At 37.2% G+C, this 27,112-nt stretch overlaps 2 protein-coding genes across 6 annotated transcripts in view; one reads left to right on the forward strand and one right to left on the reverse strand.

Annotated features, from left to right (window-relative positions):
* The window catches only part of INTS12 (integrator complex subunit 12), a 26,816-nt gene extending 10,705 nt beyond the window's left edge, over positions 1 to 16,111 (reverse strand). The window contains exons 1-4 of one of the 2 annotated variants that reach the window (XM_054484507.2): positions 15,937 to 16,111; positions 7,123 to 7,287; positions 2,787 to 2,939; positions 618 to 805 (exon numbers count right to left, since the gene is read on the reverse strand). In XM_054484507.2, coding sequence (XP_054340482.1) covers positions 618 to 805; positions 2,787 to 2,939; positions 7,123 to 7,278 — 497 coding nt within the window. In that variant the 5' untranslated portion in view covers positions 7,279 to 7,287; positions 15,937 to 16,111. Of the gene's footprint in view, positions 1 to 617; positions 806 to 2,786; positions 2,940 to 7,122; positions 7,288 to 8,100; positions 9,213 to 15,936 lie in introns of those variants that run through there. The other variant, XM_063663957.1, reaches the window with a different exon arrangement.
* GSTCD (glutathione S-transferase C-terminal domain containing) overlaps positions 16,070 to 27,112 on the forward strand; it is a 140,434-nt gene continuing 129,391 nt past the window's right edge. The window contains exons 1-4 of one of the 4 annotated variants that reach the window (XM_063663956.1): positions 16,201 to 16,315; positions 18,243 to 18,340; positions 25,074 to 25,520; positions 26,541 to 27,008. In XM_063663956.1, the coding sequence (XP_063520026.1) occupies positions 25,095 to 25,520; positions 26,541 to 27,008 (894 nt within the window). In that variant the 5' untranslated portion in view covers positions 16,201 to 16,315; positions 18,243 to 18,340; positions 25,074 to 25,094. Of the gene's footprint in view, positions 16,506 to 18,242; positions 18,513 to 25,073; positions 25,521 to 26,540; positions 27,009 to 27,112 lie in introns of those variants that run through there. The other 3 variants (XM_054484499.2, XM_054484504.2, XM_054484502.2) reach the window with 3 other exon arrangements.

The following is a 27,112-nucleotide window of genomic DNA, read 5'->3' on the forward strand; positions in this document are numbered from 1 at the left end:
TTTCTCATCATTTCTCATCATAATTTTTGTCTTTCTCTCAGAGGGTAGTAGACTCTGATTAGTCTTCCAACAGCCTCATAACATTTTGTATCTCCATTAAATTCCCTTATATTAGTTAGCTATATGTTGTTGTTGTTCTTCATTAATATGAGTTACCTAAAGGTGAGAACTGGACCTAATTATCCACAGTCCTTAGCACATTACTGTACACAAAGGGTGCTCAATAAATGTCTGATCATCTTAATAGAATGAAGTCACATGTGTATAAAAAAGTATAAATTTCAACAGCACAAAAAGCAATCATCATAGACTTAGATTATCAAAGGCATATATATCAAAATATAATAATCACTTTCCCTCTGGAACCCAAAAATGCAGAAAATGTTACAACATGACAGATTTAAAAGCCATAGTTGGGAAACACAAAATAGTTGGCAATTTTCAATATGTTAAATTGTTATATGGGCAGTTACCTACTTATCTCCACCCCAGTGCCAAATAATAAAAACAAAATAGAAAATGCACAACAATTGTTCTGATTTTGGGGGTTGAGGAGTGGAAAGGGTCATGTGTTCTTTATAAAGTAACAAAAGAATCTGTGGCAAGTTACAACTTACCTACAAACAACGCAGGCCAATCCCATCTCCATGGCAAAATCATCAGCACTGGTCTCCTCAAAACTGGAAAGGTCAGCCATAGGTAAATCCTTGCTACTTTGGACAGTAATGGGAGATGACTGTGTTTCCGGTTTCTCCAATCTAGGTTTCTTTGGAATATCAACTCCTTCAGTGATATCTGATTTCATCTATAAAAAGCAGGCATCAGAAAATGATAAAGTAATGTGGTAGAATAAACTTTGAGTCACTGAAAGATGAGTAAGAAGGACAATTGGCAATGATCAAGTCCATTTTACAGATATATTCACGTAGTTAGGGACAGATGTGCACATTAAAGATCTGTAGAAGAATTGTAATGAATTTATTAGTACATTAAATGAAACCAGCAAGATAGAAATAAATAAATTGGAACAGTTTAACAAATATTTGTATTTCTCTTTGTACTCTTCTATCTACTAAAGAATTATGGAAGATCGATGGACTTACTTAGACTAGTATCTACCGTACAGACTTAACACATTTGCTTCAAAGCAAATTCGGATTCCTGTCTTTAAGATATAAATATTATCAATATACCCATTAGATTTGGCAAAAATCAAAAAGTCTGATAAGACATGGAATTTGGAATTCTTATACTTTGTTGATGACAGTGTAAATTTAGTACATCTACTTTTGATAGAAATTTGGCAATGCCTAGTAATGTTGAAGATGTCATATCCTATTATATTCACTTACAGGTACACATCCTATAGAAACTATTAACTATAGAAACTATTAACTCCATTGTAATAGAAACAAAGGAGAAATATCTAATTGTGCATCAGTAGGGGAATGATAAACTGGTTAATTTATAGAATGAGTATTATGTAGTAGCTAAAAGAAATCTAGATCTACATGCATCAACAAAGATACATTTCAAAAGCACATAGTTGAGTAGAGAAAAAGTTACCAAAGGATACACACACACGTAGTATGATATCATTTACATAATTTTTTTTTTTGAGACAGAGTCTTGCAGTGTTGCCCAGGCTGGAGTGCAGTGGCACAATCTCTGCTCACTGTAACCTCTGCCTCCTGGGTTAGAGTGATTCTCATGTCTCAGCCTCCTGAGTTGCTGGAACTACAAGTGTGCGCCACCACACCTGGCTAATTTTTGTATTTTTAGTAGAGAGGGGGTTTTGCCATGTTGGCCAGGGTGGCCAACTCCTGACCTGCTGACCTCAAGTGATCCTCCTGCCTTGACCTCCCAAAGTGCTGGGATTACAGGCATGAGCCACCACACCCAGCTTCACTTATGTAGATCTAAAAGCAGAGAAATAATCTAATGTAGTTTATGAACAGCCACTATTTAGCAAAAGTATGAAAACATACGGGATAATATACTCCATCTCAAGGGCAAGGGTTACTGAAGATATCTTTCAAATGTATTTTTTTCTAACTACTAAAATCTTAATTACTATATGTAGAAATCATCTAAAAATAGACAATCCAAGAATCATCTTTGGCCCTGTTCAGGTGCATACCATTCTATAAAGTTTATGTTTAGTCATTTACATCTATACTCTTTCCCATCTTTTCTTTCTTGCTTTCCTTTTTTTTTGAGACAGCGCCTCACTCTGTCACCCAGGCTGGAGTGCAGTGGCACGATCACTACTCACTGCAATCTCTGCCTCCTGCGCTCAAGCAATCCTCCCACCCCCCACCCGCCCACAAATAGCTGGGACTACAGGTGCATGCCACCACACCCAGATGATTTTTGTATTTTTTGTAGAGACGGGGTTTCACCATGTTGCGCAGGCTGATCTTGAACTCCTGAGCTCAAGCAATCTATCTGCCTTGGCCTCCCAAAGTGTATCTATCTTTTCTTCTTAACAACTGTTCCATCTAGGATCTCTGAGGCATAGATTAAAGTTTACACTCAAAGTTACTATACTCCCTAGGGCTCAAATATTTATTGACAATAACTTTTAACCATTTAACTTTAAAATTTGTAAATTTTACTCATTTTTTGAAAAGTCAAAATCTATAGCTATCAATATATATTCACTGAGTGATGTTTATTATATACCTATACCATTATATAAAAGAAACAGGCATAAAACATTGTTTCTTTCTGCTTATGGAACAACTAATTTACTTTCTTTTAACAAGATTAAAATAAAATCTTACTTTATCAGCAGGTCTCTTTTCAGCTTCCTTCTTTACCTTTTCAGTTGTGAGGACCTTGCCATTATTATTACCAGAAGGAAGACTGGATGATATTTTGGGCTCTTGCTTAATGGAAATGTTTTTTGTGCTTGAAATTTTGGGTGGCTCCACATCCTAAAAGATGAAAAAAGGTACCAGTAATTAAATATTCAGACTGATCATCATAAAAAAATAGATCATTAATCTAAACAATTTTCAGTTAAAAATTAAGACATTTCATTATAACCAATGTAATATTCCTTTCTTAAATAGTTAAATAGCTTTATTGAGAAATAATTGATATACAAACTGTACCTTTTTATTTTATTTTTATTTTTTGGGACAGAGTCTCACTCTGTTGCCCAGGCTGGAGTGGAGTGCTATGGCACAGTCTTGGTTCACTGCAACTTCTGCCTCCTGGGTTCAAGTGATTCTCCTGCCTCAGCCTCTCGAGTATCTGGGACTACAGGTGCACCATCATACCTGGCTAATTTTTGTAGTTTTAGTAGAGATGGCGTTTCACCATGTTGGCCACACTGGTCTCAAACTCCAGCCTCAAATGATCCGCCCACCTCGGCCTCCCAAAGTGCTGGGATTACAGATGTGAACCACCACACCCGGCCCAAACTACACCTACTTAAAGTGTAACATTTGGTAAGTTTTGACATATGTATACATCTGTGACACCATCACTACAATCAACATAATGAACATATCCATCATCTCTCCAAATTTCCTTGTGGCCCTTTGTAATTACCCTCTTACAGGTATACACCCTATAGAAAAACATGTCTCCCATCATCAAGCAAGAAAAATATGTCTCCCATCATCAGGCATATAGAAAAATATGTCTCCCATCATCACCATCACTTATCTGTTTTCTGTAACAATACATTAGTTTGCATTTCCTAGAAATTTATATAAATGGAATCATATTCTTTTTTGGTCTGGCTTCTTTTACTTCGCATATTTATTTTGAGATTCATCCATGTTGTTAAGTGTATCAATAGTTAATTCCTTTTTATTGCTGAATAATATTCCATTGAATGAATAGACTACAATTTATTTATCAATTTACCTATTGATGGATATTTGGGTTGTCTGCAGTTTGGGACTATTACAAATAAAGCTGTTATGAATATTCATGTACAAATATTTGTACATATCTATGTTTTTATTTCTCTAGAAAAAATAGGAGTGGGTTATATGGTAAGTATTAATATATGCTTAATTACTTGAGAAACTGCCAAACTGTGGCAGTACCATTTTATATTTCCACCAAGCATATATGAGAGAGTTCCAGTTCCTTCTCATCCTCACGAATGCTTTGTATGGCTACTCTTTTTAAATTGTAGATGTTCTAATAGGTATGTAATGGTATCTCATTTAGATTTAATTTACATTTCCCCAATAACTGATGATGTTGAGCAGCTTTTCAAGTGTTCATATGGCATACATATATCTTCTTTGGTAAACTATTTGATAAAATATTTTGCCCATTTAAAAGAAATGAATCTGTTTGTTTCATTATTGAGTTTAAAGAGTTCTTCATAGATTTTGGGCACAAGGCCTTTATCAGATATATGATTTGCAAATATTTTCTCTCAGTCTGTGGCTTGTCTTTTCATTCTGTTTAACTTCGATTCCTTATTCGCGTATTATAGCTTTGCTGATATAGATAACTTGTTATTTATTGTTATTAATAGTATGCATAAACTTTGGCAGCTCTTGGAATTTCCCCTCCCCAAAAAGGAGGGCACTCCCCCACCATTCTAAACAAAACTAAGGCAGCTGAGTGCAGTCTATCTTACTGTGGTAATATGTAAAAGTACAAAAGTATAAATGGGAATAATACACATCAATTTCAGAATAGTGGTTACCTCTGAGGAGGAAGAGAAGAAAAAGGAAGGAGGAATGGGTCCTCAGATCTAGTGGTGGCAGGGCTTGATATATTATTATGCTGATTGTTTAGACAACGGGTTAGCAAACTGAGGCCTATAGTTTTTTATAAACAGTTATATTAGAACACAGCCACACCCATTCATTTTATAATGTATGGCTGCTTTCACATTACCATGGCAGAATTAAATAGTTGCAATGGAGACCATCTGGCACACAAAATCTAGAATTCTTACTATTTGGCTCTTTATAAAGTCTGTTGACCAGTGTACACCACTGGTGTAGACTTAGTGAAGTGTTGAAGAAAATGTTAATAATGCAGATTAAACTTAAAAATGTGTGGTGGCCCAGGTGTGGTGACTCATGCCTGTAATCCCAGCACTTTGGGAAGCCAAGGTGGGCAGATCACTTGAGTCCAGGAGTTTGAGACCAACCTGGGCAACATGGCAAAACTCTGTCTCCACAAAATATAAAAAAATTAGCCAAGCATGGTGGCATGCACCTGTAGTCTTAGCTACTCAAGAGGCTGAAGTGGGAGGATTGCTTGAACCTGAGAGGGAGAGAGCACAGTGAGCCAAGATTGTGCCACTGCACTCCAGCCTGGGTAACAGAGTGAGACCCTGTCTCAACAAAAAAACAAAAAAAAAACAAAAACGTGTATTGTGTGTAACTAAAAAATTGAAGACAAAGTCATGCACTATTAAACTATTACCTAATTCAGCAAAAAAGTTGTTCTAGTTGTTGACGGATGAGTTAAGTTTTAACTGCATTATTTCACATTTGCCTTCCTCATTAATGTAAATGAATATCAACCAATATTCATGTTAGAATACACTTGGAGACCTGGTAATGTTTGTAAGCATTACCTCCAGGTGATTCTTATCCATGCTAAAGTTTAAGAAACACTGGCATAAATCACTCTTCTCACACAAATCTAGTGACGAAAATATTCAGCTGAAGGCTAAAATTAAACGGACCTGGGCTTTAAAAACCTATAACAAAGTAGTTTCTGAAAACTGACCAAGAGAAGTAAACTCTAGCTAGAAACCTAAAGGCAGCATGCTTTTTAATCACAACAAATTTTTCATGTTCTTTAAGAGATAAACTTCCATTTTAGAACCCCATTAAAACAATTGTTTTTCTTTAGTAATAATAGGTTTTCCTATCTGGACAATACCAACACCCACAGTGGAATGAATTTGGTAGTATGTTTTGTAGAGCCATATTGATTTAGTCGATCTGAACTCACTGAACCTACTGCAATGAGAATGGATAGAAGAAATGAAGTCACAATGGTTCTGCTATTCAAAGTACAATAAAAAGGCTTCGGAGTACTAGACCTAGTATTGAAAGAAGACTGGGGACAAAATGCCAGTGTTTACTTGGGCTCTGAGCCTGGGACTAGATCCTCTCTTGAGCTTCAGATTCTGGTTAGACTTGAGCTAGTTATGTTCTATTTTCTCCTTCTCAGTTTGGGATCTAAGTCCACAGACCTGAGTGATTTGGAGTTTCAGGGCCAGAGCTTAGAAGAATTTGATAGAATGTCTTAGTAGGTATTAGGGAATATAATAGGAGTTGTCATTCAGTGACAGCCTATTATGCACCAGGCAGGTACTATACTAGGTGACTTATTTACTGTATCTCCTTCGATTTTTACAACTCTGCAAAGTAGTTCTTATTATCCCCATTTTACCAATGAACAGACTAAGTGAAATGAAGTTTCTACGTACCTCAGTTTCCTTATGTAAAATGAAGAAAACAGTATCTATCTTAAAGGATCATTATCATAATTAAAATTAATTATTCACATAAACTACTCAGAAAAGCACCTGGGACATCAAGATACGTTGTCTATTATTATCACACAATTATAAGATTTAAGTGGAATTTAAAACAGGTATGTTTGGTATCAAAACATATATTCTTTTCACATAAAGCTGCCATCGGCTGCTTTGTTATTATCAAGACAGGAGCTACAGAGTTCTCAGAGTTCATCCATACCTCCTTTTCTCTTAAATTATCCTACCCATATTCAATTTATTTTGTTGAAAAATCTGTCCTTTTACTTGATTTTTTTAATCCTTAAAATATTAGACAATAATTAGAAGTAAGCTGTGGTTACATTCAGCAGCTCAAAAAAATTCTGATCATAAAGAATCGGAAATTAAGTTGTAAACAAGTGAATTCATATACACATAAAGTAGTAGAATAGAATATCCTGCACCCCCAGCTGACTTTTCTATGTGGTGTAACAGTTCTCTGAAAACTTGAAGGAAAAAAAGAAAATAAAGAATATAATTTCTTCGTGCTACAAGGAAAGATTATTTCGGCAGAGATTGTTTTGAGATGGTCTATATGTTATAAATATAGTACTACAGGCCTTACAAAACTCTCTCCAAGTTTTTATTCATTCAAGTACCTTTTGAGATGGACGGTAACTGGAATCAATGCCCCGAGCCAAAGATTCATCAAGCAGTGCTTTTAGCTTTTCAGCAGAATCTTTACTCTTTGAATGCAAGAAACCTAGTGCTTTCAAAAAAATGGGATCAAGTTCCAAGTTCACAGTAGCAGCCATTGCAAACGCCTGAAGGAAAAAAAGAGAAAGTAATCTAGAAGACAATGCACAATTATCTATGTTAAAGTTTTACTTTTCTGTTTTTTAATTTGTAATAGATAATACTGTACACATGATATAAAATTTAAAATCACCAAAAAGTTATTACAAATAAAAGTAAATTTCCTTCTTATTCCTCACAGGCATTATCTAGTTCCTTCCCCCGAAACAACTAGCAATATCAGTTTTCTCTGTATCCATATCGATGGTAACGTTTTAAATCCAGGTAGGCCTCTCCCTGCCACAGAACTCCTTCCTAACTGTGTTTTAAAAGATACACTTCACAGTTTCAGTACATAGAACTTGATGGGTTTATGTCAAATTTACTCTGTATCAAAATTTCTTCTCTCAAACCTTATTTCCATAACACAAAGGAAGACTTAGTGTGCATGTGTTTGTGCGTGTAAGGGGTATCGCAAGAGGGCAATGGTGAAAACATGCATTAAGTGATTAGCTATCATGGTCACTGCTGCCGCTTTTACCTCAACTCTTTTTTTTTTTTTTTTTTTTTTTTTTTCCTAAACTCACCTCTTTAGTTCTCTGCCCCAACCCTGAATGTCTCAGAAAACATATTAATGACAACCTTATTTGATCACATTTAGATTGTGGTATCTCATGCATTAACCTATTTTTAAAAGTAAGGTCTCTGAGGGATAATATCATATCTACTTAAAACACACACACATACACACACACACACACACACACACACACACAGAGAGCCTATGATGCTTTGTGTCCTAAAGAGCTTAAAAAATAGCCAAGATGGATAAAGATACATACCAAAGGCTTATGAAATTCCACAATACTAAAAAGTTTTGTTTTTAGTTAATACCAATGCTATCATGTGGTTCTGCTTCTGGTTGTCACTTTTTCAAAGACCTCTCCAGGCAAGAAATTATCAAAATAAAAATGTATTCTTTGTGTTCAATCCTTTGATCAATATACTGTGGCTTGAAATCTTCTATCCTTGAGGTTAATATTGTATTAATGCAACACACTTGCACTGCTATAGTTAGGGAACTGTCAGCAATTCCACAGTTATCTCCCATTTTCAGGGGTTTATAACACCATTAAAACTTGCTGTAGGTTGAATCCTAGCATACGAAGGCACATCTGAAAATGGATTTTGTTGTTCCCTCCCCTCCAACTTCACTCCTCATCCTTCTCCACATCTGACAAGAAACACACATACACATCCCTAGGTTTTTTTTTTTTTAAGTTCCCGGGAAGGTATTAGTTATCTATCTGATAACTACAAAATTATTGTCGAATTCTGTACTGTACTAAAATATCATCTGAATCACCCATGGAAAGGAATCCAAAGGCCAGTACTATAATGAAAAAGTGCCCTTATCTCAAACTGTTGTATTTGTAAGAATTTAACAAAATTGAAAAGCAGCCTCTGTCACTTCTTAAAATTATATTATTATATACATCACCTCTACATAATGATAGGTACAGAAAAGTTATTTTAAAATTTACTCATGGGGCTGGCCACCATGTATGTTCTGAGGAAAAAATAGCTCCTTAATAAAATTTCCAAGATTAAAAGGGTAAACCTGCCATTCCTCCAGCATATACAAGGGTAACAGCCTCATCTCTTTTTTTCTTTAAATTCCACTCCTGTGACAGTTTACTAATCTTTCCACTGATTTTATTTCATATAGGTAAAGGAAACAGCAGTTTACTTATCCAGATTGTTATAAAACAATTTATTTTATTGGGTACTGACCAAAGGGTTGACACCTAAAAGAATCCTTGTAATATATTAGAAAAAACATTTCTTGAAATTTCTATGCTGAAAAATGAAAGCCAAGTATTTATTGCTATGTATTTCTACAATCACAGGTAAGAGGTTTACATTACAGATTAGGTGACAAGAGTCAGCACCTAGATTACAAGACTGTGAAGTCATCAACACTAACATTCCAGTTGGAACCTTGGAGTCAGTTCTTTTTATGCAATCTTGCCATTATAAAACTTAACAGGCTTTGTACCGCTTCCCTAAATTACTAACATGGCCCTTTGGCCCAGTGGTCCCCATGGTGGAATACAGAGAAAAAAAACATTAACTTTTTAATTTATTTCTATTTCTTTTTTTTTTTTTTTTGAGACAGAGTCTCGTTCTGTCACCCAGGCTGGAGTGCAGTGGCGCTATCTTCGCTCACGGCAAGCTCCGCCTCACGGGTTCACGCCATTCTCCTGCCTCAGCCTCCCGAGTAGCTGGGACTACAGGCATCCGCCACCACGCCTGGCTAATTTTTTGTATTTTTTAGTAGAGACGGGGTTTCACCATGTTAGCCAGGATGGTCTCGATCTCCTGACCTTGTGATCCGCCCGCCTTGGCCTCCCAAAGTGCTGGGATTACAGGCGTAAGCCACTGCGCCCGGCCAATTTATTTCTATTTCTATTTATTTTTTAAAAATCTATTCATATACAGAGTGATAATAGTGTGTTATATAATTGATCTTTAACCTCAAGGAGCTTTATCTTCAGCCAGTGAAATCTGAAACTTGCCACAACTATTCTCCTCTTTTATTACAATCAATTCTCCTTTCTGACTACAATCTTCCATTACTCTATCTCTTCCACTGCCTTAATCCAGGGACCTCTTCAAAGTGCCAAGTCAATCTTTCTTCTGTATTTATTCATTTCTCTATTCCCATTCTACTTGTTCTTTGTTACAGAAGCCTTCAATTTCTTGTCCCTTCTGCTTTCTCCTTATTGACACCCTCTTGCCCTGACTTTTGTTTCCTCACCAAACAGAAAACAGTAGTTGAGCCTAAAATAAAACATCCATGGTTATGTGGTTTATATTTTATATTTTAGTTTTCTATCTTACCTTTACTCCCCCTTTTCTGTTGCCTTCTCTAATTTCTGTTACTTTTCCTTCCTTACTGGCAAATATCCATATAGTGAAAGAAGTTTACTTTCTACAGCAGTCATAGAGGTCAGCAACTTGGTGTAACTGTGTTGATCTATACATACAAAAATATTTTCCTGGAGTCACACCAAATCATGTTACTTCCATACAATTCCTTTCCTGTATATTCATTCCTAAACCCATGGCCAAAACAGACTGTAAAAGAGCCATATCATTCTTACTATGGATTAGAGTTCTAGAAAACAAAGTCCTGTGTATATGTATGAAAGAAAAATGTATATATGAAAGAAATTTAATATATTAAATGTAGGTTTCATTTAAAAAGTAGATGTTGCTTTCAAAAAGGAGAATGTAAGAAAATTAATATTTACAACCTTAAAGCTTTCACTGACCTAGGGAAGTGGTGGTAGTAGTAGTATTGATAGGAGTGAATTCTTAGGTGATGCTAGGAATTAGCTGTGTCAAATGCATATAGCACAAAAATCCCCATTACTAAACAATGATCTTTTTTCTGTATCTCTTATTATCCTTGATTTATTGCAGTATGCCGTTTACTTCCTATCCAGCTCACATTCTGTGGTCCAACCTTTCAATACCTCTTTCAGTACTCTAGGCACCTGAAAGCCCTGTAGTTTCCCTACTTTATAGACATCCACCCTGCTAGCCATTCTCTCTCTGCCTGCACCCAAACTCTAAGTGCAACTGAGAGGAATATATATACATTATATCTTCAGAATCACCATTCTCAGCTTGGCGTTCAGTACAACTAGGCAATTCTCTCATCCTTCTCTGGTCAACTCACTTCCCCACTTTCTGCAAAGATCAGTTATACTTTCTCCATTTTCTTTTAAAATTGCTTCTGTGTTTCAGTAGACGGCCTCACCTACTTCACAAAGAGAGGCTGTCAGAGAGGAATTAAGTCAACTTCCTTCCAGCACATCTACAAACTTACCTGCACTCATCCTTTCCTCTTTCCCATCTGATAAAAAAGGAGAAGGTGGCTCTCTATGTAGTGTCACCTGGATCTGGATCCTATCTCTTCTTGTCCCCTCTTGAACCTTGGCCTATGGATTATTTCCCATATCTTCTTTTTTTTTTTTCAGCCTTTTCTTTCTACTGGCATTTTTTCATTGACATTAAATATATTCAAACATCTTCTATCTTTTCTCTTTTATAGCAAAACTTTCTCAGAAATCATATGCTTTTGTACTATTTTTCTTCATTCCTTCTATTTATACAGCAATTCTTGCAATTTGGCCTTTGTCGCACTATTCCATGAAAATGCTCTCATGAGTCATTTGCGGCCTCAGTCAGGTAAACTTAATACATACGATTTTCCCTCCTACTTCTTTGTCAGTTGTCTTTGTAGGTTCCTCCTATCCAATTAAAAATGAGTTCCTCAGTGCTAGGTTCTGGGTCTCTCCTTGACTTGTTCTACATCTTCTTCCAAAAATGTGTTCTCTGAGTCAGCCGCATAGGCATCTCATCAGAACTTAGAAATGCAAACTCTTGGTCTCCATTCCTAGGCCTGCTGAAGAAAAAACTCTGGGAGTAGGGTCTAGAAATCTGTGTTAAGCCTTCCAGGCAATTCTATCTACTCTGAAGTTTGGGAATTATTGCCCTAGACAATTTGATCTATATAGTCTTTTGCCAGCGATTACTAATACATCTCTGCAGTCCACGTGTCTCTCCCAAGATCCAACTGCCAGCTTGACATGGATATCTCATTGGTGCCTCCTATGCAACGTGTCTCCAACAGAGCCACTCATACACTATTCCCTTTTCTCCTAACCAGTTCTTCCTCTAGTAATCCCTTTTTCAAATGACATTTACCCTATTGCCCAAGCCAGTAACCCAGAAGCAGCTTTAACTCTTCCCACTTCCTTAATTCCCACCCCCAATTCAATAACCAAACCTCTTAAACATATCTCAAATCTATCCACCCTTTTCAATCCTTACTACTACCACCCTAGACCAACCCAGCATCATCTATTATCTGGCCCACTGCAAAAGCTTAATCAGTCTCCCACAATCACTCTTGTCATCCTTTAAACCTTTTCATATCACTCACTTGCTTAAAATCCTTTTATCACTTCTCACAATCCAAAGGTTCAAGAATAAGATTCTTAACAAGGTCTCCAATTCTCTACATCAGGGGTCCCTAACCTTCAGGCCATGCAGCAGGAGGTGAGCAGTAGGCAAGTGAGGGAAGCTTCATTTGTATTTACAGCCACTCCCATCACTTGCATTACTACCTGAGCTCTGCCTCCTGTCAGATCACTGGTGGAATTAGATTCTCATAGGAGTGCGAATCCTATGTGAACTGTGCATGTGAGTGATCTAGGTTGTGTGCTCCTTATGAGAATCTAATGCCTGATGATCTGTCACAGTATCCCCCATCATCCCCAGATGAAACCGTCTAGCTGCAGGAAAGCAAGCTCAAGGTTCCCACTGATTCTACATTATGGTGAGTTGTCTAATTATTTTATTATATATTACAATGTAGTAATAAGAGAAATAAAGTGCACAATAAATGTAATGCACTTGAATCATCCTGAAACCATGTCTTCAATGAAACCGGCCCCTGGTGCCAAAAAGGTTGGGGACCATTGCTCTACATGATTAATAACACATATAAAGCAGTTACAACAGTACCTGGCACGTAGTTCACACTCATTAAATGTTACCTAGTATCTCAGGCCATTCTCACTCTCTCTGTTATAGCTATATGACTTATTTCAAGTCCTCCAAAATACTCTTTCTTACCTAAGCACTTCAGTAGAAAGTGTGCCACCCCCACCTCCATCTTAAGTCACCTCTCAAGTTTCAGTTTTTCCTGCACATTCCCTCAACAAAACTAGAAGTTTCACTGTTACATAGTCCAAAAACATTCTGTACTTATTTGTAATATTAATCACACTGTTAATTATGTAAACAATCTTTCTTTTTCATTAGAATGTAAGTTCCATGAAGGCAGGCAGTGGATTGGTCTTGCCTACTGCTGTAACCCCTGTCTGGCAGAGTTCCTGGAAAACAGCAAATAACTGTAAATGTTGGCCAAGTAAATACTTGTTATCTACTTCCAATTTCATAAAACTTTCTCCTCCCTTGAGTTCTGTTATACTCAACTTTTCTGTTTTTCCTCTTCTATCTCTGACTACTCTTTCTTTGGCTTATCTTCTGATCTTTGTTGCTTTTGGTATGGTCCAAGTATTTGTCCTTGGCTGTCTTCTTAGTTCTGCTAGCAGTTTCTTCTTGGTAATCTTATACATATCAGGCTTTCAACTATCATCTCTGGGTAGAAGATTTAATATGTTTTACCCCAACTCCAATCTCTCTTTTTTTTTGAGACATGGTCTTGCTCTGTCACCCAGGTTGGAGTGCACTGAGATCATGGCTCACTGCAGCCTTGAACTCCTGGGCTCCAGTGATCCTCCTGCCTCAGCCTCCCAAGCAGCTAGGACTACAGGCATGCACCACCGTACCCATGCCCAGCTAATTTTGTTGTTTTTTAAGTAGAGCCAGGGTCTTGCTATGTTGCTCTTATCTGGTCTCAAACAATCCTCCTGTTGTGGCTTCCCAAAGTGCTGGGATTACAAGTGTGAGCCAAATCTCTTAAATTTGAATCCCATGTTTCCAAATGCTTAGTGTATGTGTCTATCTGATTCCTTAATGACATCTCAAATTCAGTTACAACTAAAATTGAGATTCTGATTATCTTCCTGAAAAGTTCCTTGTCCTGCTCTTACTTTCAATAAATGACACAACTTTCTTTTAGTCAGGTTTGAGACCAAAGTCTTTCCTTCACTGAGTCTTTCCCTACTCCTTATGTTCAAATAATCAGCAGGCCTTTCCTGTGGATTCTGACTGCAATATTTTTCACACTTGTCCTACTTTACACTTCCACTGCTACTACTGAAATTCAGGTTTTATTAGCTTACTTGAACTATGGCAATAACCTCGTTATTTTCCTTGACTTCAACATTGTTGCCATATGAATTTTCCTGAAACCCAGTTTTCTTCTTTTTCATTAAAATAAAAAAAAAAAATTCTTGCTGAGAAGTCAGGGCTTTCTACCACCTTCAAAATAAAGACCAAATTTCTTGGCCTAGCATTTAAGAAGATCCAGTAACTGGCACAAAAATTATCATTCATCATCCCCAGATCTGCCTTATAGCTAGCTGACCCTGCCACTCTTATTTTTTTTGTCCAGGAAGCTCTTTACTTATTTTTATATATCTACATCCTATCAAGACCCTATTCAAATACTTCTCATGAAGATTTGACTGACAGCTGCTGTGCCCCTCTCCATTCCAAACCCTATAAATAGTCTCTCCCTTCAAGGATATCTCATAGTGCTTTTTCATGGTAGTGCAACTTTCTCCCTTGAAGCTTTTTTTTTTTTTTTTTTTTTTTTTTTGGCACAAGTGTTATGTCCCCTACAAAACTCTGAGTACTTTAAGGGCAGAGTCTATATTTATCTTTTTCCCTATCTCTTTGCCACTTTGCAAAGTACAACAAAATAATGGCTATAGAATTACTGGAATTAAATGATCAAAGTATAGTGGTCTTATCTCTCCTTCTACACAATTGTAGCCATTTCCAAGGTCCCTTCAGCAAAAATCACAAAAGTAACTCACCTCTGCCCCCACAAAAAAAACTCCAAACATCAAAAAAGCAAAAGCAAAGCAATCACCTCTTTCATGACTGGGGACTTGTAGTACAATGTTCCTATCTGTAAAATTCTCATCATCTTTCGCCTGTCTTGCTTAAATTCATTAATCCCACTGGTCTGTAAACTTGATGACAGCAGGAACTTGTTTTGTTCACTGTTATTTCCCTAGTGCTTGAAACTTAATAAGGGCTCAAAAATATTTATCGAATGAATGAACTAGGTTTTTTGGGTAAATGTCACCTTATAAGGCTTCTGTGATCTCTCCAATCTAAATTGGGCATTCATATATAAATATAAGTATGTGCTTTCTCCTAGATCCGTTTTTCACCCTACCTGGCAATCTCAAAAGAAGCCCAAAGTTGATCACATGCATGTGCCCCAGATGAAGGAAACCGAATCTATTCACATAGAGTGCAGTATTACCGTTGCCATTTCATTATGGCTCTAAAAAACTTTGTTCTTCATGACTTCGCAAGCTCTTGCAACCCCTTCCAATAAACATTCTTTTAAAGATGCTGCCTTTTTCACTTCTCCACTGAGTTCTTGGTTCTAGATAACACTGATACCTTAGGGACACCTGGAATCGCAGGAGAAAAGGCTCCGATTCCAAACAATCAAGTGGCTCAAAGCTGACAGCAAACACTTAGAAAAGGAATGTCAATCCTTTGATCAAAGCATCACACATCGAAGGCCTAGAATGGGGGATGGTCCTTGACAGGGGAGCCAAAAGATAAGAGACAATGAGGGAACTACGTAGAGAAGTCACTAAAACCCTCCGACAAAGTCCGAGGCAGGATTCCAAGTCCCTTGTCCCTAGACCTAGAAATATGCTCGGTCCTCATGCCCCGGCCCGTAACTCCCTCGGAGGAAGCACAGTCCTCACTGAAAAGGGAGAGCAGTCAGTCTAGGGCACGCAACCGCCCGTAAATTATGATGATTCCCCTTGAGGAGCGAGGAAACTAATACCCCACGTAGCTACTCTCCCACCTCGCTCCTGGCGGGGGGGTCTCGAGCCTCCAGGAGGAGGCCGGGAGCAGAGTCGCTCAGCATAACTCACCGTTCCGCCCCGCCCTGCCGATCCGTCTGTTCCCGGTGGTCCCTTCGGAAACGGTCCCCGCACTGGCCGGCTCCGAAAGCAGGAAAACAAAGGTTCCCACAGTAGGGGCGGGGGAAACGTTTGGCAGGGCGATAGTAGGAAGTGACGTTACTTCCCTTTTTCCGGTCCGCCGGATTATGAATGACGGCCGGTGCGAGTATTTTCCAGATAAACTGGCTGTCGTTTTTCTCCTGGGCCCTGTGGAAGCGAGTGGTCTGCGGGCAGCAGCTCCCAGAGGCAGCCTTGGAATTCCAGCTCGGGCTGGGCGGGAAGGCGCAGGCGGCCCAGGTCGCCGACACGCTCACGCACCCTCCCTGCCTGGCCGCGCCTCTGCGACCAGGTAAAGAGGGCGCTCGGGCCGCCAGCTTCTCAGCCTCCGCGACCCCCCAAGAACTGCTCTTTTCTTCGGGGGTCTACAGGGCTGAGGATGCGGGGGAAGGGTGGGAAGGACAAGGGCGTGGTATCATCGTCCTGATTTTTCTCCAGCCCTGGGGCCGCCTCAAATTCCTTTTTGGTCACTCCTGCTGAAGGTGCGGGTTGAGGGCTCTGGGCTCCTCGGTAGTACGCGTTTCCCAGTTTCCCCCTAGCCAGTCCCTCATGTCTTCCTCTGCTGATGGAGAAATGGGGCAGCTTCCAGTTGGAGGCGTTGGTTGGGGTGGTTTGATGTTTGCTGTTAAGTGTTACTTCAAGACCTCTTGGGTCATACTAGCTTCTCTTCTCTCTTTGGCATTGAGTTTTCCATTCCAGCCCTTCCTGATTGCAGAAAGCAGTTGTATATGAATACTAAATATTTACTCCAAAGGACTTGCTTCATTTGGGGCCATTTGCTTATGTTTTGTCATCACAGCAGTATCTCTTCGGTTTTTAACTTCTATAGAAAGTTTAATTTGCATGAAAGTTGCTTTGGCTTCAAAAACGTTTGCTAATACACGTACTTCCCATCCCAACTTTCTACCTGGTTTTGGGATTAGATGACTTGTTTTTTTCCCCTTTATTCTTAATGCCAGGATCCCATTCCTTGTCATAAATTCTTAAATATCAAGAAAATGCCAGCTTTAGTAATATATTGTGTGCTACATTATTGATAAAGAAGGTGGTGTATTTCTATTTTATCTAAGCTTATCTGTAAAAACAATGTTTACAGGAGAAAATGCAAAAGCTAGCAAGAACTAGTGATGTGATAATTTTAAACATGTAAACATGGTCATTTAAATCCATGATAATAAACTGTTATAACTAAGTGATTCACTGTCATGTTTAATAAACATTAAGCTATGCGGGTGTTTTTTTTTTTTTCTTTTTTTTAACTGCCTGTTGGGGAGCATACAGCACTGAGAGGATTGCTTTAAGCATACTCATTACTAAAAATTGTGTTTGTATTACACCTGAAGGTATCGTTTTGTGAGGTCTCAGTTCAGAAATAAGACTGAAAAGGTCAATGAGATTTGAGAATCATCATTTCTTACTTTATGTATTTTGCACTTCTACGTGTTTTTGCTTTAATTTAAACACAGCTCAAACTTGAGCTTCTGTAGTAGTGGGCCCATCAAGTTGTTTTTTTTTTTTTTTTGAGCCGGAGTCTTGCTCAGTCGCCTGGGGATGGATTGCAATGGCAACATCCGCCTCCCGGGCTCAAGCAATTCTCTGCCTCAGCCTCCCGAGTAGTTGGGATTACAGGCGCCCACCATCACACTCAGCTCCTTTTTTTTTTTTTTTTTTTTCAGTCGAGGAGGGGTTTCACCATGTTGGCCAGGCTGGTCTCAAACTCCTGACCTCAAATGATCCGCCCGCCTCGGCTTCCCAAAGTGCTGGGATTACAGGTGTGAGCCACCGCGCCCGGCCTGTTTTTGTTTTTTTAAACTTGTTTTACTTGTAGCTTTTGTATCATCATCTGTGATTTTTAAATAAAAATAAATACTGAGTATCCAATTAGCTTTTCTAACAAAGAATAAATACTGAGTATCCAATTAGCCTTTCTAATAGCAACAATTTAGCAGGCCTCAAAATTAACAAATTCTGGAGCCAGCTGATACATCTGTAGTATACACAGTTCCCTAGTATGCTTTTTTTTTTTTTTAAATTCTAAGGTATTTAATGTAGCTTATGGAATTCTGTTATGCAGAATATTGGAATACTTGGAATGCAGATATTTAAACCATTTAGATTAAAACAAGCACAGGTATTGTTTGCTGTGAAAATTCAGTAATTTTATTTCATACTTGGTAACATGTTAGCCATTTGCGCTTTCGATCACTGTTAATTATGAGGTGGGGTTTAGCTGAAGGCATTATGACTCCATGGCAACAGATGATTCCCTGATTCTCCAGAGAGAAGATTACACACTTCGTTTGTGGCTAAGGTTACGGTAAGCTTTTCACTTAAAAACTTTTCCTACTTCTTTACCAGATAAGAAAACAGCTAATTTTAATCACTGGCTTTTGTTCTCTAGGACTTAACTGCATCCCATATTACGTATTTAATGAGCTTGAAAAAAATCTCAGTTTTTTTCTTATCTTTTTTGACCCTAAATATTTAAGGTAATTGGCTGCTATCTATCTGTTGAGGGGCAAGTTTGTTTTGTTTTGTTTTGGTTAAATCTATATTATTGTAATAAAATAGGGTACAATTTTCAACCAAATACTGTTGCTTTATGAAAAGCATAAAACACAAGCTAAGTTATAAAATTCAAAATGTTGAACATATGATGTAGGAGAGAATTTAAGCAGGTTTACATTTTAATCTTTAAGAAAAGTAAGTGTTTGTGATTTTTCATACTTATAAACTGTGTTGAACTTCTTATTTTGTACAATAGGTTAATATGCACATGGATTAAGGGTTTCACATTTATATTTTACCATTTCATGATTCCCTGGCTTTCAGCCTCAGTAACAAATATGTTTTTTCAGTATTTGGTTGGGAAGAACTTCTCAATCAATATAAATCCTTTACCTTTCATGGAAAGAAGCTTGAAAATATGAACCATAATTTGGATTTTGTCCATCAAGGTTTGCATATTTTAATAGTGCCAATTGGTAAGGAATTTGGTTATAAATTATAAAGAAATAACAGTAGCTAGTATTTATTTAAGGACTTAATATGTGACAAGCTTTGTTCTGTATAGCACACTACATGGTAGGTACAGTTATTATTGTCTCCATTTTATTATATAAGTGAGGAAACAGATATGCAGAAAAGTTTTTCATAGCCACTAAGAATCAGAACCAGTGTATTTGCACCCAGGTAGTCTGGCTCAACAGTCTCGGCTCTAATCTATTACTTTATAATTCTTGTTTTATAAATATTCTTGCTAGGCACATGTATGGAATCTAATTAAGATTCTTAGTTCCTTTGCCCTGGATATAAGTATACATAAAAACTTCTGTGCTTGCTTTATTTTTGAGTTTGGTTAGATTTCATTTATACTTTTCTCAATTCACCTCACAAAGGTGATCTTATTTCTTCATTTTAATTTATACTTAGTTGGTCCTTAAAATAGAGTTATTAATTTGGAAAAGAAAGAATGGTATCATGAAGAATGAGATTCATGTTGTACCAGGACTAAAGTTATTAATAATACTCTGAGGCAGTGATTTCTGACATTCATATATGTACATTCATTCCTTGAACTAAAGTTTGAGTTCATTAAGCACTGGAGATATTATAGTGTTAGGTGATAAGAGCTATGAAGAAAAAGGGAAGCTAGGTAAGAGGCTAGGGAGTGCTTTTTCAATTCAGGCAGTCAGGGGAGGCTGTTCTGAGTTAATATTTATGCAGAAAAATCAATGAAATGAGGGAGCAAGCCATGTGAATCTCTTGGAGAAAAGCATTCTAGGCAAAGCAATAGCAAGTACAAATATTCTCAAGTGGGAGCATTTCTGGCACCTTCCAAAAACAGCAAGGACAACTGTGGCTAGAAGGGAGTGAAGAAGGATAAGAGATGAGGTAAGAAAGGGATAGCTAGGGTCACAGTAGGCCTATAGACCATAATAGGAAATTTGGATTTTATTCTGAGTGTGCTGAAGAGCCATTGGATGGTTTTGAGCACGAGACATCTGATTTATGTTTTTAAGGATCACCCTGTTGTTGGAGAATGGACTGTTTTATGGAAAGTGGAGAAAAATAGTTAATAGGCTTTTGCAGTAGTCCTTGTAAGCACTGGCGATGACTTAGATTAAGGTGGTAGTGGTAGAGGTGCTGAGGAGTTGGATTTAGCATATACTTCAAAGGTAGAGATGGCAGGGTATGAGAGAGAGAAAAAAAGAAGTTGAGTGGGACTTTTGAGTTTTTGGCCTGAGCATCTGGGTGATTGGTGTTGCCATTTTACCAGGAAGTAGAACACGAAGGGAAGGGGAGCAGGTTTAGAAAAACATCCACATGGAGATGTCAAGTAGAATATAGGAGTCTGGAGTTACGGGAGAAAATATGGCTGGGATATACATGTAAGAGACAGATCATGTTTAAAGCTATGGCGCTGGAGATCACCCAGAACGGTGCTGTCATATTGTGAGTTGTACCCCATTAATGAGTCAGGAAATCAATGTAATGAGTAACAACCAGCATTTAAAAAAACAAGCACAGAGTAAAAAATATCAGATTTATCCCATATAGTAGGATAAGTATTGCTTCATGACATTTTTGTTTCCATTTTATTCAGTGTATTGTGTTACATTATAAAATATATACCTAATTGTGTGGCATGCTCAAAAGTTTGAAAGCCAGTATTCGAAGGATGGAGTGTGGATTGAGAAGAGAGCAAACACTGAGCTGTTGGTCACTGAGACATCTGCAGAGTAGCCAATGAAAGGAATCAGGAAAGAATTGCCAAAGAATTTAATCCAGTGCAGAAACTTGTCAAATAACCCAGCCTTTGGAATGGAAGTTTATATCAAGGATTACTGAGACCAGCATACTTGCTTAGAATAACATAATATCTGATGATTTTCACTTTGGTAAAATCGCTTCAATTTATGAAATTTTATTTATAAATAGTACTACTATATTAGAACAATACCTATTCTTAAATGTCTCTAAATAAGATCTTTTATAAATTTAATTAATACTTTTCGACTGATGTATAATTCTCATCTCTTATTTCCATTATAGGAAATAAATACTTTTAAGGATTGTGAGCATTAGAGTAATGCACATGTTCTGTGTGCTCAGCACGTAGTAGGTGGACAATAAAATGCATGTAATATTTAAAACTTTATTTACCTAATGTTTGTTGAGCTCCTATCAAATTGTAGTCACAAAGATAACTTATTTGAAAAAACAAAAAACAAAACACAGGTTAATCATTTGCAGCAGTTATGCACTTTTTGGTCTTCATTATATAATATATAATTTATCTAATATATAATGTTATACATAATGCCATAGATCTTGACTTGAATTTTGATCACAAAATTTGCAAGCTTTATTTTTTCTGGACTGTGGAGAAGTATGCTTGTTTTTAATATGTTTACTGTTTATCTCTCTCATTCTCTGTGTTTTATCAAGGCTAAGATATATTCATTAGAATGAAAGTGCAAAAAAAAAAAACAACAGATCTGAATGCCTAAATATTAAACCTATGACTAATTCCACCATTTAAAAATATATTAGAACATTCCTGAGTAATGAAATCAAAGACATAATCTTTTCTTTTTACCTATTTATTCATTCGGTAAGATTCCCAAGCAAATTGGCATGTCCAGGAAAGAGATGCACACTCTATTTAATATCCTGAAGTTAGTGGTTTTGTCTGCTACTTTCTCACTCCCTCTCTGCAGAGTGGCACCTGTCAAAGCTGAGAAAGAGTAAATTACTCTATTTCTGTGCTTGGCAGGAATGTAATATGGAGTAACAAGAGCTGTGCCCCAGAAGCCCTAGAGACAAAAGTTGATTCTATAATACCTACCTTCTTAAAGCTCATGACAGAAAATTAATGAACTAAGGCATTCTGAAGCTAGAAAAGAAAAAAGAGGAAGGAATTTTTTTTTTTTTTGCCTGTGATATTTGCATACTTGGAGCAAATACCGGTTCTACTCTCTAAAAAGGCACAGTGCAAGCCAAAAACATCACATTCGTACAGGTTTACTAAATATTTAATATTTATTTTAAAAATTACATTAGTACATAATTGGGAGACATTATTCAAGGAGAGTAATTTTTTTTATTCTAAGATCATTAAGTAACATTTTTAATCTCCCAGGGGAAAACCAACATCTATATTAAAAAAAATACGTTAAGAATCAATAGTACTTTGTTGCATTTTCTCTCAGGCATCTCATTAATTTTTAGATATCACCATAGGCAGGTTATTGCTATTCTGTTTTGCTGACATTTAGCATTTTATTAAGTGCTAACAGTGAGAAGAGTTTATAGAATATGTCTAAAATCCTATTTTCATATTCTTATGTGCCTTGCAACATGGCAAATATAGGCATACTTTTAAAAAGAATATTTCTACATATCTTAAAAGCTATTAAATAGCATGGCTTTGTTTCCAGTTTTTTAAAAAGTGTTAGGATGAGCCTCATAATTACTATTTTTTAGACTGTTGGGCAAATGATGAAATCATTCATGTTTTCTTTCAAATCTGCTTTCTTGAAACACTTAGGGGTCAGTCTTCTTTTTACTCTCCTACTGTCAGGAGAGTGAGTCCAGAGCAAACTCCTCAAAAAAACTTAATTCCTGGAAAGTGTGGTTGGTCCTTTTTGCCCTAGTGTTGTTACAGATCTCACTTTGTTTGACTGTTTTTAAGGACTTGTAGCATAAAGGTGTTATATTAATAATGAAAATATTTCCAGAGCTCTATTCAGCTTTATAAAAAAAACCCTGTAAACTTTGATCTTTAATAAATACTTTTTGTTTTAAAATTATCTCTCAGTGACAAAAATTTTAAAAAAATAAGCTCAGGGAGAAAATGGCATCTGTAAGTTAAAAAGTTGTTGCTTTTACAGTATATAAAGTAATTTTCCCCCAGATAATCTTTTAAGAAGTAACAAATCATGGTATGTATCTGTTATATTTTAATAGAAGAAATATGAAATAAAGCAGTAGTGATCACTTGTATTATTAAGAAACTTTCCAAGATAATACTTTACTAACTATATTTATTTTTTACAATGGATTATAAGTTGTTTAATTTTAAAAAATGAAGAACTAAGAAGCTTAATGTGTTTAGGTCTTGTTTCAGATTTTTTTAAAAAAGGAATTTAAAATACTAAAGAAAATTTAGTATGATGAAGGTTTTCTAAAATTAAGTGTACACTAACATTTTGAATACACTTAAAAGACAAGAGGTGCATGTGTACTTTTTAAAAGCTTTTAAAGTAATTTTCCTTCTAATATGTCATGTTTCTGGTACATATTTCCATGGTGAATGCTTTTAAAGAGTGCCATCTAGTGTCAGTTTTGGAATTGTGATTTATGGATTAGAACATTGGGAATTTTTGACCCGGGAAATGTATAAACATAAAAAGACAGGACAATTGATAAAAACCTTAAGGAATATGACTTGAAAATAGCCATGGAGAATCTGACCGCAAGACTGTGTGTGTTTGCATCTTTAACCAGTGTGTATATCTGTCTCTGCTTTCATTTGTCGAATACTGCTTGCTTATATATATAATAAGCCTATAAAGCAGTGAACAAAAAATTTTTACTCATGGAACATTCTAGTTGGAGGAGACAAATAATAAAATATAGTATATCACCATAGCAATAAGCGCTATGGAGAAAAAACATAGATGGAAATAGGTTTTCTTCAGGGAGCGTAGGGATTGGGGTTTGTGATTTAAATTGAGTAGTCAGGGAAGATCTCAGTAAGAAGTTGCCATTGAATAAATAAATACCTGAAAGAAGTGAGGAAGTGTTCTAGGTACTGGAAACACCAAGTGCAAAGGCCCTGATGTGGGAATGTACCTAGTGTTTTAGCAAGGGTCCCCAACCCCTGGGCCCAGGGCTAGTATCCATCTGTGGCCTGTTAGGAACCCCACCTCAAAGTGGGAGGTGAGTGGCAGGTGAGCCAGCATTACTGCCTGAATGGCGCCTCTTGTCAGATCAGCAGCGGCATCAGATTCTCATAGGAGCTCCAACCCTCTTAACTGCATGCAGGAGGGATCTAGGTTGCACGCTCCTTATGAGAATCTAATGCCTGATTATCTGAGGTGAAACAGTTTCATCCGGAAACCATCTCCATCCCTTCACCAACCTCCCGTGGAAAAATTGTCTTTCATGAAACTGATCCGTGGTGCCAAGAATGTTGGAGATGGCTGTTTTAGAGGAATAACAATCTGCTTTGGCTGGAGCAGTGAGCAATGAAGAGAGTTAATGAGACAAACTCAGAGACATAAAGGAGGATTAGATCAAGGAGATTTTTGTAGGCTGTTGCAGAAACTTTGGCTTTTCTCTAAGGAGGATGGGAAGACCTTGGAGGGTTTGGTTATGGGGGTGTGAAGGAAAAGAATGGTGTAACCTGAGATGGGAAGACACATAAGAAGCAGGTTTGAGGGGTGGGAGAGAATTAGGAACTGGATTTTGGACATGTTAACTTTAAGATATCTCAGCTATCAGTATCCATGTTATGGGGAAATTTAAATATTTTTATATTATGATTCAGCACTCAGCAGTTATCACTTACTTGAGGAGAATCCACTTCTCCTGAAAGAACGAATATCCCCTCCCTATTATTTTGTAGGGTCATAAAAAAGAAGCAGTATGGAAGGACCAGCACTGTCAAAACTTCTCAAGGATATTATCCCCAGACAGCTCTCAGTATTTTTGGTTAATTTATTTCCCCTTCTATTTATCTCCTGTTCTCACCTATAGTGAGACCCCAAAGTACTTGATTGGGAGGGCTCTATTGCAAAGCACTGGGGTTTGCTCATTTTAAAGGAGCTGGGTGTAAAATTTCCTCTAATGCTAGTTAATTGCACAGGGTGGAATTTTTTTCTTTTGGAAGTCAGTCAGTCTGTCTTCAGAAACCTTATAGCATTGTTATCTACTGCAAATTTTTACTGATTTCTAGAACAGGCTTTTGAAACATTCATCTTTTATTTTAGCTTCTAAATGATTATATTCTAAGACCATAATCACTTCAATTTATACTTTAGGTGACCCAATGAAAGAAGAAAATGAAAGCCATAAAGAAAAGTCTTACAGAAGAAGAATACCTGTACCTGGACTTTTCTCACCAAACAAAAGGATGCATCTTTCCTCTTCATACATCTGTAACTTTATTTCTGTTATCTTACTGTGACTGTAAAATCTTTAAAATTTGCTTAGTTGTCACCAAAGAAGTGAGTACAGATAGTTCACTACTAAGAGATGATCTGATCCAGGATGTTGAAATACAGATTATTTCAAGGCAGGAGCTCCCACCAATAGTCCAGAATTGCTGTTTGCCTGCAGTAGTAGAACAATCAGACAATTTTTGTAGAGCAGGACTTGCTGTTGTATTGAGACACATAATCCAGAAATCCTATGAAGCAGACCCCTTAAAGAAGGAACTTTTGGAACTTCTGGGCTTTAAAAAGACTTGCTTGAAAGCCTGTGCTGAAGTAAGTATAATGTCTTTTTTCTGTTATTTGAAGCTACACAGTGATAACATAATTACTTGACCATTTAATATTTTAACTTCCTATTAGGAATAAAAGTTTATTTATTTTTAAAAACCCCAGTAACCAATGAAATAAAGTAGCCCTTTGATATAGTTTGACTATTTATCCCCTCCAAATTTCATGTTGAAATGTGATCCCCAGTGTTGTTGGAGGTGGGACCTGGTAGGAGGTGTTTGGGTCATGGGGGCAGATGCCTCATAAATGGCTTGGTGCTCTCACTGGGGTAATGAGTGAGTTCTTGCTCTATTAGTTCACGAGAGATCTAGCTGTTGAAAAGCGCCTGGTACCTCTTCCTTGCTCTGTCTCGCACCCTCTCTCCCCATGTGACACGCCTGCTCTCCCTTTGCCTTCTACCATGACTAAAAGCTTCCTGAGGTCCTGATCAGAAGCAGATGCTTCTTGTATAGCCTGCAGAACCATGAGCCAAATAAACCTCTTTCCTTTATAAATTACTCAGCCTCACCTATTCCTTTACAGCAGTGTAAAAGGGCTAATATACCCTTTATGTGTGCCAATATTTCAGTGCAGTATTGAAAAATAAGAATTTAAGTCTTAATTTATAAAGTTTGGAGACATTTTTAGAAAATAACTTTTTTTTCTTTATTTTAGTTATGTTGATTTTTAAATGGAATGTTAACATATAAATAGGAGCTCAAATAGCAATGCTTTGGAAGCCCTGCTTATTGTGGGGGCTAGGAGGAGGGTAGGACAGGTGAGGTATATTGTAAAGGCTTTGGGAAGTAATGATTTATTTAGTAAGGGGAATACAGGAGTGCTAAACTTCCTTTGCTTAATGTTTTTACTTCTGAAGCACTGTGATGTGTCTCCTGATACAACATAAAAGCCTAGCCCAGGGATGATTGAGCTCAAAACTTATTTCCCAATAAGACAGTTATTTTTTCTTAAGTTATATTGAAATTAAAAAATCCTTTCATTTCTTGTTTTGTTTTTGTTTTGAAGGTTAGTCAGTGGACCAGGCTATGTGAACTCACCATCCCTTTGGCTATTGAGAATTTTCTCAGAGAATCTTCTGACCAGCCCTCTACTATACCTGTAGAAATACTACAGCTAGAGAAAAAGCTTAGTGAGCCTGTTAGAGTGCATAATGATGATAAGCTCCGCAGGCAGAAGCTCAAGCAACAGAAGGCTGATGGAGTTGGGCCTCCCCTTACTAAGGGAAAGGCAAAGAGCAAGGTCCACACACAGGAAACATCTGAAGAGTTGGATTCTTCATCCAAGAGTCTGGAACTGAAAGTGGCATTCTCAAAGCTCACAGTACAGGAAGAACCAGCTACTACCAACAGAGAGCCTTCTCACATCAGAAAAGCAAAAGCCTCCGACCTTCCACCTCTGGAGCATGTGTTTGCAGAAGGGCTTTACTTCACTCTGGCAGATATTGTGCTCCTGCCCTGTATCCATCATTTCTTGGTAAGGTTTCATCTGGACTGTACACATTACTATGAGTTTCAGTCTATGAAATTGCCTAGGTTTGAATTTCTATTTTACTTAATATCGTCAATATGCTGCTAGGA

The sequence above is a fragment of the Pongo pygmaeus genome, chromosome 3 (assembly GCF_028885625.2).
Source record: "Pongo pygmaeus isolate AG05252 chromosome 3, NHGRI_mPonPyg2-v2.0_pri, whole genome shotgun sequence".
NCBI lineage: Eukaryota > Metazoa > Chordata > Mammalia > Primates > Hominidae > Pongo > Pongo pygmaeus.